The 13919-nt window shown below is 28.7% G+C and overlaps 1 protein-coding gene across 5 annotated transcripts; it reads right to left on the bottom strand.

Moving 5' to 3' along the window:
• Positions 1 to 345: 345 nt before the first annotated feature.
• Positions 346 to 13856, bottom strand: LOC149880235 (transmembrane protein 116-like). 5 transcript variants are annotated; one of them, XM_090070519.1, is made up of 14 exons: positions 12825 to 13856; positions 12560 to 12628; positions 10825 to 10868; positions 10678 to 10741; positions 9715 to 9837; positions 9403 to 9534; positions 8457 to 8515; positions 5436 to 5507; positions 2025 to 2064; positions 1504 to 1566; positions 1296 to 1347; positions 1039 to 1131; positions 851 to 921; positions 346 to 743 (listed from the first exon to the last, which is right to left on the bottom strand). In XM_090070519.1, the coding sequence occupies exons 1-14, from the start codon at positions 12840 to 12842 to the stop codon at positions 588 to 590; spliced, it is 1056 nt and encodes a 351-aa protein (XP_089926645.1). In that variant the 5' UTR covers positions 12843 to 13856; the 3' UTR covers positions 346 to 587. The 5 variants fall into 5 exon arrangements, 4 of the variants coding, with proteins under 4 accessions (XP_089926645.1, XP_089926644.1, XP_089926646.1 ...); XM_090070518.1 differs by having other exon boundaries at positions 1039 to 1143; positions 12825 to 12981; XM_090070520.1 differs by lacking the exon at positions 10825 to 10868 and having other exon boundaries at positions 1039 to 1143; positions 12825 to 12956.
• Between the last annotated feature and the right edge of the window lie 63 nt (positions 13857 to 13919).

Here is a 13919-nt window from a genome sequence, read left to right as displayed (position 1 = left end):
TATCCTGTCATGTAAATAACTGTTAAGTAGATATAAGAACAAAAAAAAAAAAAAAAAAAAACAACCAATAAGAAGAGGAATAAGAAAATTGGTTGAATAAAAACCAACCGGATGTTTTGCCGTTTCTGATAAAAGAAAAAAAGATTGATTCATTTAAAAAGAGCTAGAAGGGCAGAAGAGAATAATTAATGACAATTGTATATATACAGTAGCCCATTATAATCGGGTTTAAAATTTCAACTTATACGTCGGTACATAGGGTATATTAGACGAGAAAAAATTTCCACACACACACACATATATATACATATATATATATATATATATATATTATAAAAGAGCATGTATCATAAAAAGATATATTAAATATTTACAAATTTTACAAAAATACATACAAAGATATCGAAAATACATTCCGAAGACCAATCAAACGGATAACATTTAAGAAGCTGTAAATATTAAACTTTTTTTACAAATGCTCAGTAAAAAATACCAAAAAATAATATAAATATATAACAATCTCTTCAAATATTAACAGATGACACTCACAAAAACATTGAGGTCAATAATATTTTTATCAAAATCCCTTAGAGTTTAATTAACGTCTTGTTGGGCTTTTGAAAAGTAACTCTGGAATTAATATCTATCAAGGGAATTGTCTCGCTGATAACCTGTCGGAACTGCGCACGATGCCAACCGTAAACATAAGCATTAAACAATCCTTGCAAAGAAGACGTAGCCACCTAAAAATAACCAATTTATTAAATAATTCTTTAAAAAAAAAAAGCTCTTAGAGGCTTTAAGATTACTTTTTTGACTGTTATAAAATTGTTATCAATATCTATTTTACCTGAAAGTAAATAATAAGGTGGGGCACATTGTCAAAATTATGCTGCGTAGTTATGATATAAACAGCAACGGCTAGAGAAATTTATATTCAAATAAAAGTTAATACCGAAAAAATATTGAACAAAATTACTGGAAAAAGTTATAATAATATCATCATAAATATCAACAAAGCAAGAACTTATTTTTTACTCAAAATCCAACAAATGATGAATGAAACGACGGAATGAGCGGCCTGTCGAATGAATTTTCCGCAGAGGATGTATTGGCTATCTGGAGCAAGATCTGGAAAACAGGCTTAACACAGATTTCAAGTGAATATGATAATTCTTTAATATTTTTCAAAAACACTTTAATTTATGCATAGGCCTTACAAAAGGAGCTTATCATTTTCATTTGCATTATTACATATTTCATATACGTAATAAAAAACGCGTCAAAAAATAAACCTTGCGATTTCAAAAGCTTCCTGTATTTGAAATATGTCACGGTATAAGTCACCTAAGAGAGAAGATATATTCAACTAAAGTCTTCATCGCTAGAAATATTTTATATCTTGTAAATGCATGTTGGTAAAAATGTAAAAACGAATTTTATAAACAGACACAATACGTTATTTACTTAATAGCACATTTAAAAAAACGTTAGAAATCATACCAAAATAAAAACAAATGAGATCCCCAAAGTAGTTATGAACATTAGGTTTACAACAGGTGTTATCTAAAACAAAAAAAGTTTCCGTTACTTTTCTGCTACGAAACAAATATTGCGAATCTGAGTGCAAGTATTTATGGGATACTGTTACAGAAGCAACTTATTGACTAAATAATCTTCTTATTCTTACATATGTAGAACAGTATCCAAATGCTTAGGATGTTAACTTAGCACTAAAGATTTTAGATCGACTAAGATAAATATCAAGTAAATGTGATGAACTGATGTTTTTTTTTGTGCATGGTAATGTAGATAGGTTGGTAGAAGATTGGATAAACTTCATTTTTTCATATACAAGCTATCTATGAATTTTAATAAAAGCTTGCTATCTTTTTCATATACAAGCTATCTATGAATTTTAATAAAAGCTTGCTATCTTAAACATTTTTTTGTTTATCATGGTTTTTTATCTTAACTGAATGAACATCATATTGATTGTGTCATTTATTCAATAGAAGACTTACCGAGCATACGTCATTCATATAAATCATATTTGGAAGAGCTCTAAAAATATGACATGTAAAAAGTGAGGGAAAAGAAAGATTATTAAAAATATCAACATATATTACGGATGTATTAAAAATATTACGGATGTCATAATAATGATGCCTTAAAAAGTTTTTTAGTTTTTAGTTTAAGCCTAGCACAGTATACAATATTCTTCCTCCTATGAAAACTAACTTGTGTGCAAATTTTTGCATACAAGATGCATTTGTTGTAGCTGGATTTTTATGGTTGAAACCGGCAGTGTGGATGATGTGATTGTAAATTCACACATTAAAAAAAAAAAATTTGAGAACAGTAAGCTTTTTGTTTTAGAAACACAAATCGTTTTATAAATGTGTAATGTAATGCTTCAAAGTATTACAGATAACATTTATTTTTACAAAAATAACAAAAAACAATATAGAATAACAGATAACATATTTTTAAAAGGAAAAACAGTTCAAAAAATCAAACTTTAGCTTTTTAAAGTTTTGTGACAATTCATTGCATTATAAGAACCATCACAAAAACAAGTTTTTCAAGAAACAACAACTCAAGTTGCTTCCATGTCTTTTTCAACATATTACAGAATGTTTCTTTCAAAGTATACTGTTTCTTGACATGACAATCAAGGTTGCCCCAAAAGAGTTTGATTAGGTTTAGATCAGGTTGTCCTAAAAGAGTTTGATTGAGCTGGCCACTCCATGATTTTCACATAACTTCTTTTTGTTCACTAAGCAGGTAGTTATCTTGTTACATTAGGAATCCTGGTCCATTAAATTTTTTCCCCATAGGAACTGGTTGGTGAACAAGAATTGTGTGATACCCTTTTGCATCAAGCACTCTATCTACTCTGTGAAATCAAGAAACACCATTGAGTGAGAAAGCTTGCTAGACCATAATGGAGCTACCTCTGTGTTTAAGGGTTGGAGTTACACAGTTTGGCATCATTTTTTAATGTGGTAAGTGCATCCGATCCTCTACTGTTACCAATTATCTCAAATTTGCACTTAACCACCCACGGTGCCTTTTTAAGCTCTTTAACATTTTAATCTTTTTGTTGCTCAGCTCACTATAGTCATTTTTTTCTGGTTGAGATATTTTAAGAAAGTTTTCTCTTCATATTTCGACCTTAGAAACCAATTACTTCAAAATCTTTTCTTTGCAGTCTGGACAGAAACATTTGTGCTGTCTAGATGGATGAACTTATTGTTTATTATTCATTGAATAACAGTGAGATACACAGTTTGTATTGTTTCGCCATAAATGCTTCAGTTAATTCAAATACAAAATACTGTATATCTTGTGGAGTCATGGAGCAACCCCTAAGTATTATTTGACTAGAGAAGAATTTTGAGATTTAACTAGTTATTGAAAAAAATGAATTTATGTGCAATGAAATCAGATTTTTTTTTCTACATTTACATATAGATATTCCTTATGTACATATATGTATATGTCTATTAGAATGGTCAAAAATGTAAAAATAGTAAAATGTTACTGTCTTACCCTGTTGTTATGTGCTAATTAACATAGAATTTTTTTTCAATTTAAAAATAAAAATAACACTTAGAAGTCGCAAAAATATTAAGAAGTTGCAAAATTGTATTTTTGAAAAGTTTTCTTTGAATACTTTTTATTCCTATTAGATAATTTATTGTGTAAGCTCAACTATAAGCTATATGAAAATAATGAAAATCCCTGGTTTTTCTTTATTTAATCTAGAAACATTAATTGTTAAGTACCACTAAAGTAGGTGAAGGCTATTTACAATCTTTAAAACTTTGAAAAACACTAAAAAAGAAATTCGTAAGATATGACGTAGTTGATTTGTTAGACAACAAAAAGCCATTTGTGCTGCATTATCTGCTGCAGTTCAAAACATAGAATACCTACCAGAAATTGGTGTCAGTCATTCCACAGTTCAGAGGGGGAAAAAACACCTTCACATGAAAATTGCTAACAAATGTAAGGGAAATTTCTCTGCTAAAGTACCTCTTGTTATTAATTGGGATGGAAAATGTCTTTCAGCTATAGCATGAAGTTAGTTTACTGATTGCCAACAACCATGTCTATTGTGGAAGAAAATCAACATCTAGGTGAGAGGCTTCAAGATTCCACAGGGCTGATAATATTGAATTTATTGAATTAGGAATAAACTTTCTTAGGGAAGATTGATAATCAAGAAGATTAAAATATAAAAAACCATAAGCACATAAAATTGATGGTTAAAAGTAATTAAGTTATAAAATACCGATGTTCATTGAGCAGTTTAGGCTCACAAGCTAAGGAAAAAGGATTCCATGACATCTGCATTTTCATTGTTCAACTATATGTTTAGGTGTGGTTTACAGTACCATTTCCTGTAAGCTATGCAATGAATGACCTTATTCTGATGAATAATATGTCAAAAATAGCCATCCCAAAGTTTTCACCTTTGGTACTTAAATTATTGAATTAGTGGAACTTTCATTTTTTGATCAAGCTGTAGTATGTATCTCACCGAGTAAGTAGAACTGGTTATCCAAAAAAATTTAGGTAGACATCGGATACTGAGGATCATTTAAACTAGAAGACACTGTCTCTCAAAATATAATAGATTTTTTTCAGATTCTTAGAATCTCTAAAGGATTTTTTAAAGGGCATCTCTTGTTATTAGACTATTGAAGTTCAGTGCAGGCCTAAGAACTGCTCAACAGCTGCTGGTTATTGACAATTAATGATGATTTAGAAAAGGGATTTGCCTTCATTGATTAATACAATAACATGTAGAATACATAACACATGTAACAATACATGTTGTTAAAAAAATACTGAAATTGACTTATATTGCAAAATTTTAATGTCTGTCACAACCTCTAAAAATTCATTAAAAGTGGATTTTGTATTTAACATATATTATTAAAAACTGCAAGAAATTTTTCCACACCTACTTTAACCTTACATTCAAAGTTAAAAGGCATTAATATACATTTTACTTTTGTAAGCATATATATGCTTACAAAAGCATATATATGAATATACAATTATTTTCTAGCGCTTAAATTGCAAATTTTGTTAGTACCTAAATCTACTTACCTGCTTCATTTGTTTGGGCAAGAGAAGCAATTAGAGTAAAATTGTTGTTATATTTACAAATACATCAACAAACATCACAAACCCATAAAATAAAGTTCATCTCAGATCATTAGTCAACATCAAATATTATAATTCTGAAAATTTAATCAATATTCATAAGAACCTCTGCATAACAGAAATTTATTCAGTTTGTTCCTAAATATTTATCATACAGAAGTTATTTTTGCTTCCCTCTTGAAATCAATAGCCCCGGAAATATTAAAAAAGTTTCTACTGCAACTTTGCTTTGAGTTTTATCATTATCATCTTACTGGAATGAGCATTTTTTTTCAGGATCTCGGAGAAAACAAAAAGGCACTAGTGTCATCAGGAATGGTAGAACCCTAAAAAATTAAATCAAAAAATTAAATTTTTAAAAAAAATGTCAAAAAAGGCAAAAATTCAACATCTTTAAAAAAAGTTACTGTAAATAAAACAAAAAAATTTTAATTTTAACATGATTTTTAACAAAACTATTTAATGCATAGAAGATTTTGTATTTTTATTTTGTAATTCAAAATATGCATGTAATAACAAGATAAAGTTAATAACAAGTTACACATTTCCAAAACATTACTACTACATTATACTATAGAAGTTTATATATACCTAAATACATGCATACATACACAACAAACTTATAGAAGACTACCCATAGTTCCTTTTGGTTGCACTTAAAAAAATACTAAATATAGCTATCTGAGAATGAATGAATAGTGTGTTTCAAAAGTTTACAAACAAGATTGGAGGGGGGGGAGAAAGGAGGGAGAAGGGAGGGAGGGAGAAGGGAGGGAGGGAGGGGGAGAAGGGGAGGAGAAGGGGGGGAGAAGGGGGGAGAAGGGGGGGAGAAGGGAGGGAGGGAGGGGGAGAAGGGAGGGAGGGGGAGAAGGGAGGGAGGGGGAGAAGGGAGGAAGGGAGGGGGAGGATAAAATTATCAAGAATTGTTGAATTAAATGTTAGAGGGAGAAAGCATCTATGTTTACAGAATTCAACTCAATAAACAAAGAAGCATTTATATTGATACTTGCAAGAATATGGAAAAGGTGGTCAACAAAAAAATTTATTAATTAATACAGCAAGGCAGATTGGTATAACTAATAATGCCCTAGGTGTAGAACTAATGCAACAAGACATGTTCAAAATAGCTGAGGAATGTATGACACCAAAAGTATCATCATCTATATCAGAAAAAACAAGCAATAGGAATTAATGATGAACTTCATGAAAGAAGTACCATATAAACTGACTTCAATGCCTTGCAAAAAGTTAACCAAATCTGTCAAAAAAATATTAGTGTCACCATAGATTGATGAAAGCTAAAAATGTGATAAATTTTGTAAAAGAAATTAAGGAGGAGAAAAAAGAAAAAAATGGACAGTATGGCAGCATGTTGCTTGCAATAAACTATCAATAGATGAAAATCTTGCTTGGATGTAAGTTGATTAGTGAATTATTATTTTGATGTATTGATAATTTAGTAGTTTTAACAAAAAAAAAAAAATAAGTAAAGCATCATTTTTACATTGTAAAAATGATGCTTTACTTTATTTTTTATATGTAAAAGAAATTAAGGAGGAGAAAAAAGAAAAAACGGACTACCAAAAGTACTAAAGATAACCAGTACCATAAGATACCAGTGGAAACGGAAAGTAAGATACCAGTGAAAAGAAAAAAGATGCAAAACAAAGACTCCTCCTATTTAAACTCATTTGCAAAAACAGTCAAATAAGATGCAGTTGAATACAAGCAATGTCCTGTCTGTCTTCAAGTTATAAAATCTATTTGTAGTAGATTTGTGCAAAACTCATGGAAATATGCCTTCAATTATCTTATCTGCAACAATAACTGCAAAGGAACCTGATGTCTGTTTCCTGTAAAAGAAAGTGAACTTGATGATAAAGGTTCCACTGAAGAAAAACAAGCTTGATGTTCCCCAATGTAAAGATGGTGTTGAAAATTGTTAAGAACATAAAGAGAAATAGCATTATTCAATACATCACATTTATTCTGTTACTGATGTCTGTAGTGTGCACCTCAAAAACCACTCCTTGATTTCCACATTTTGAATGCAAATTCCAGAAAATAGGCTTAAAAGTATATAACAAGTTTGTAATTGACTTTAAGTATTTATGTTTAACTACTAAATTCAGGCTTATTTGCAAACTTAATCTGAAATTCTAAAGAATCAGGATCAATTTTCCAAAAAATTGAGAATTTAAAATTTAAATTTGTCTTTTAATAGCTGTATTTTTTTCACAGAATCTAAAGTGTCAGTTTCGGACATTTCCTATGTTGCCTTATCTCATGCACTTAAACATAAATCATCATTTACCCAATTTGACATATTCCTTTCTTTTGTTTCTACATATTTTTTCAATGTGGTTTTTGGGGTGCATCCACCTGTATATTACTTTCAAAAAAAACAACCTGCCTGAAGATTTTTTGATTTTTATTTTATTCAGAATACTACAAAATACAAAACAACAAAGTTAGTTTATTTAAAAAAAAAAATCAAAGAACATTTAGCTGTGTTGCTGAATTTGAACTGCATAAATTTTGCAAATTTACTCCATTAGCATTAAAGCACCCTAAATACTGAAGCTCCCAACGCCACCTCATAAATTTAGAATAACAAAGTAACTACTATATTTTTTAGAATTAAGTTGGCATAAAGAGAGAATTGCTTGGTCCACTCTCCTTATACCAACTTGGTCCTTTAGGCCTTCCTCTAAGAGGCAGCATCTGTTTTCTAAAGATTGCATTTTTCCCCTTTTTTTTTTAAATCAAATTCTTCTCTATTTGAAAAAATTTATTTTTCACACACACAATTTTTGTTCTTAGTACTTGTTGTAAGTTTCATAGTTTTCAAAGTTCACAGTAAATTCACAGTTTGTAAGTTTTGTAAGTTCAACCCTCAAAGTTCACAGTAAGTTTACAGTAAGTTCACCTCAAATTGGCTCTTACTTGATTAAGCAAAAAACTGTTTGCATAACTTCCACATTGATACCCCCTGTTTTACCAGTATTTTAAATATTGATAATTATTTGCTATTGTTCTATTAGTGGGACAGAAGCCATCCTTCAAAATAAAACTGTAACTAATATTCTTCTATTAATAAAGTAATTAATTTATTAGTATATAAATTACCTTAAAATTTAATGGCATCCTTTACAGGTAGAATAGCAGCTTTACAGGTATAATATACAGGTAGAATATTCTTTGTTTTCAGCAGTGTAAATAATATTTGAAAAATAAAGACCAAAAAAAAAAGGTAAATAATGGAAAACTCTTACCAACAAAAACAAAGTATTAAAGAGTCCAATGAGTATGGGAACCGATTGCGAAATTTTTCCTGAATTTTTTAAAAAAGTAACAGTTGAGAATTAAGTTGGCAGATAAAAAAGGAAAAAAAAAAAGTATTTTTGACTGATACAAAAAAAATAAGTATTTTTTTCATCAGTCATTACATTTTTGCACAAAAACAGTTCTGAAGAAAAAAAATTAATTAACCATTACCTTACACCAAATTAATTAACCATTAGGGTACAGAGAGAATTTTTTTTTTCCTTCTAAAAGCTTAAGAAAAGGTGTATTCTTATGTAAAATCATATTTTAAATAGGGTTTCCTTAAAAAAAATAAATTAACCATTAGGGTACAGAGAGAATTTTTTTTTCTTCTAAAAGCTTAAGAAAAGGTGTATTCTTATGTAAAATCATATTTTAAATAGGGTTTCCTTAAAAAAATCTTTGATCGGAAAAACTTTTGATGCCCAAATTTGCACTTTTAGAAATTGCAAAATTTAGTAACATCTTATTTGTCACATTTGTCCTTTATTATGTTTTACATGTCCTTCTTTTTCATTGTGATGAAATATTAAATGCAAATAATGTTTCTAGACCAATTGCAAGTTTTTTTGATACTTGTTTCAAAGTCATTATCTTGCATGAATCCTACCAGCAATGCAGATTCTAGACATTTCAGGGGAGAGGGTTTTCAATTTTCAATGAGGTTTTAATGATTAAAAAATTTGCTTATAACCTCTTTGTACCCTATTAACCATGCTGTTTAGTTTACTTCATTTTGATTAAATAGTGGAAGTCTTTGCAGCTATCTCATGTACCATCACCTATTATTTTTCTGCATGTTAACACATAATCAGCAGGATGACTATACTTGGTGTCTAAGTTCTACATGTAAATCTTACAATATTGATAATAGTAAACTAAATATTTACTCACAATAACACGATCAGACATTTTAGTATCTTTGTATGTAGAGTCCAAGGTCAAGAATGAAGACTTCTTGTAAACTTCTCTCCACACCTTGAACACATAGTTTGATACTAACAAAAACGAGACCATGAACAGACACTAAACAATAGACATTCAGATTTAAAGATTTAGAAAACTGAAAATTTTACATTTTTAACAAAACAATTTAAGCTTATACAAGCTGCAGCATACATAATTAACCTTTACTATTACTATCTATTTTATCTATTACTCTTTATATATTAGTAAATACAAAAAAAAAAAAAAAAAAAAATTTACATTAATAATAATTGGTGTAAGTGGATATATTAGATGTTTCTTTTTGAAGTAAAAAATGTCTGAAACTAGAGAAAGAGTTGATCCACCTAAGTCTGAAAGACACAAATGAAGTACTGGCAACACCTAAAAAAAGGACACACATATATATATATATAAAAAAAAGATTAATTGGTTTGCAGTGAAATAGACTCTTCACTTTACATAATTATATTTACATTTCTTTTTTGGCAAATTTACGTTTTTGTAGTTACCCCTGCCTGAATTAAAAAAAACAAACAAAAAACAAAAACAAAAAAAAAACAATTAAAAATTTCAAACAGCTGTTTTATTTTAATTTTGCAAATGGTATATTGATTTACATATTGATTCATCATAAGCATAATAATTCCAAATACTTCTCTCTTTATGAGCCCTTGAAAAATTAATATACTCTACAACTTTAAATAATATAATCTGTACCATAAATTATCCAATAGTGTTTAAAGGTTTTCTTTAATTATTGCAAAGTGGGTGAGGCTGTAAATAAACAAATTTAATTATGCTATCAACTTACTAAGAACTTAAAAATTAACCAAATGGATAAAACTATTAATTTATAAAAAAAGAATTCTTTTTTCTCTTTAATATAATTTCTTATTTCATATTCATAAAAGCTATTTCATTTTTTTATTTTAGAAAAACAAATTTTTTAGCAATGTATTTTTGTTTTCATTTTTGTTAACAAGAGTGACATTGGTTGGGGCTCTCTCCAAATTGTTTGTTTTACTCCATTCTATTCCCACCTCCTTCCCTTCAAAATAGTTTGCTATGGGTCCACACTATAAAGTAAAATGCCAAAGTACTCAACAAAACTTGATTATTTGATTTAATATAAGCACAATGCAAGAACTATATGTAATAAATTTATAAAAATGATTAATTTTTGTACCCCAATGGATTATAATAAAAACTTTAAAAACTCACAGCAGGAGAGCAAGCTCTCTTCTTCAGAAGAATTGGAAGAACAATTGATCCAGAACCAATAAAACTACAAAAACATAAAATAAACCACCTAAATTATGAATAGAAATTTCATTAAAATAAACAACAAATAATTAAATAAATCTTAACCTGATAATGGATAAACAAAGATGAACAGCATTAAGATAGTGAATCTATAAATGAATATAAACTGCATATTATAATGAAAAGTATACAAAGATAAAATAAAGAATTAAAAAAAAAACTACATTGTATATAAAAATTCTTATATATCTACCTTGTATATATATCTATATATTGTCTTTTTTGTTTGTTTGTTTATTTTTTCCAATTAAATTGTAATATTTTCATGTTTTATCCATAAAGTATATCAAAACTTTTAAATATATTTTGATTTTATATGTAAATCACACATCTTGTAAATATTAAACAGTCTAGCAAAAAAATGTTTGTAAAAACTTACAATTTTTGCTTAAATTACAAGATTAAATTACTGAAATACAAATAATTTACCACAATCCCTGGTATCTCCATTTCTTTTATGCCCTGAAGAATCTGCTCTCCTGCTTTTTTTTTCACATCAACCAAGTTTTAGGAAAAAAGTCAAGATGGTTATGCAAGAAGTCAAGAGGTTGTGCAAGAAGTGGACTTTAAGGCTCATCAGACAACCAAGACCTTTGAACTTATCTATCATATTTGCTACAATAAGTTCTTAGAACCAAGCAATTCTGTTATCTTTTTTTAACTAAACCTAAATCTCTTACTAAACTATTCAATACAGCTTGTGTAAAGAACTTCAGTTTTAAATTTTCTGGAGAACATTGGAACTCATTCTTAATTGATTGACCTAAATTCTGAACTGGACTGTAAAGCATCATTATTAGATTGAGGTGGCTAAGGGATATGAGGTCTCAGTCCATTTTTTATTGACCAATAAGGTTAAGATAGACAGTTACTGTCTTATTTTTGGAGCTATTTCTTGAATCATCAACGCTGCAGAAATAACAACCATTTGAATAATTTTTTTGCTCTCTCCATAAATAAAATTTAAGGCTTTTTTTCTTTCTTATAACATTTTCTAAGATTCTTGACACAAACATAGCCTAATTTATGAGGAACCCAACATTTATCTTGATTAACAATTTCTACACCAAAATATTTAAAGTATATTTTTTTCACAAAGTCAGTAAGGTTTCTTTTGATGTTTTTTAACTACTGAGTTACCATATGTAAACAATAAGTGTTAGAAGAATATTTACAACCATAATTAGTCATACTTAGAATGTGAATTAAAGACAAATAGGCTAAACATTACAATCAGAGGCTATATCAGCTGGAAGAAAACAAACAGTTTTGCTGTTTATCAAAACTACCAACCATTTATCAAAACTACCAACAACCAATATTTTTGCTAACATAACATTATTATTTTTGGAATCAGTACACCAAACAACACTGGAATTAGGTAAAAATTTTCAAAAAGTTTTTTCATCATCATTATGAATATTAAACAATCTTAGAATACTGTCAGAACATTCTAAGGTTGTTTAATTAATCCAGCCATCAACTGTGCATAAAAGACTATACTGAAAACCAATTAGCTTGGTGGTGTACTGATTGATCAGTGTGTAGAGCAAGTTCAAAACAGGAAAGTAAGAGGTCACAGTGGGGCTACCTATGTAAGAGGGCTGATGAGCCCAAATATAATTGCAATACTGAATATATATATATATATATATATATATATATATATATATATATATATATATATATATATATATATATATATATATATATATATATATATATATATATATATATATATATATGTATATATATATATGCATTGTACCAAATATTATACCTTTTGTTGGTCTGCTTCATTTAAAGTAACAAGGAAACGAAAATCTTTGCAACACATTCTGCTTAGTAACTAAAGAAAGAAAGAAAGAAATAGGTTCACTACAAGATAACACTTCTTGAGTGCATTTTTTGAAAATGGTTCGGTACAAATTGTTTACATAGCTTGTGTAAGTAAGCTAATTAAGTAAGCGTATAAAGATAAGTTTTAAGAAATCAAAGCAAATCAAAGCAAATCAAAACAGTAAAGTTTTAAGAAATTCAGCAACCTGAATATATTTTATCATTTACTAAAAGTCCCATTCGATTTCCAGATTGTTAAATCTAGCACCGTCTGACTTTCAGCACGTGTCTGATTCAAAACAATCGTAATTAAACGGCTCTCCAAAAGCGTGCTGTCCTGTCTTCGATTTGTATAAAAAACCTCTGGGAGAAAAAGTTGCATCACTCATGAAATATCAATAAACAAGCTCACATTGTAATAAATCAATTACATAACTTAACAAACTCACTTTGTAACTTCTCAATTAAGTCACGTAACAAAACTCAGTTAAAAACATGTTAGCATCATATGAAAGCCTTAAAAACAAATGATTTGCTTGCTCTCATTTTTTGTTTTAGGTCTTTCAAAGCCACTGGAGACCCCAGTGCTAATTAACTTACTGTGGGTGGAAATGCTTACTAATAGGAAAAGCTCAGTAATAAACTCAGTGTCCAGTTGCAGAACTGAATTTAAAGTTCTGAGAGCGCATTGCGTAAGAAATAAAAATTCTTCGATTTACTAAAAATCAAGAACATCAATGGTAATACACGAAACACATTTACATATCTTGCGAGGGATTTTAGATATGTCTAGTACAAAGAAGTTTGTAGCACTTATATATGAAATGAATCAAAGTTTTTTTGAGATGAACTAAAAATTAGTTTAACAATAAATTTAAGAGATTCTGAATGTAAATATTTAAATTTTTCAATGTGAAATTGTTAAACTTAGAAATATCGGTATATGTTCAGTAATTTAATTTCCACTATCATTCAAAGTTGGACCGAACCTTTTTTTCTGATCGTTGGACCTTCTAACAAAACTATTTAAACCAGTGTCAGGAAATTTAATATAAACCACTAAATATTAGTTTAAATAATTCATTTTGCGAAGGATTATTTCCTGATGTCTCCAAGTTAGCCTAAACTATTCCGGTCCACAAAAAAGGACTTACGGTTGACTGCACCAACTATCGTCCGATTTCTCTTCTTTCCAAACTACAAATGCTACAGAATAATTCTTTTTTTTTTTTAATGCTAGAAATATATGCAAGAAATCACTGATGTATATATGTAAGAAATGACTGATGTATATATGCAAG

This window comes from Hydra viridissima, unplaced genomic scaffold, assembly GCF_058129835.1.
Source record: "Hydra viridissima isolate aposymbiotic clone 2 unplaced genomic scaffold, HvirCarnegie_v1 scaffold_13, whole genome shotgun sequence".
NCBI classification, from domain to species: domain Eukaryota; kingdom Metazoa; phylum Cnidaria; class Hydrozoa; order Anthoathecata; family Hydridae; genus Hydra; species Hydra viridissima.
This window is presented reverse-complemented; position numbering and strand designations above follow the sequence as displayed.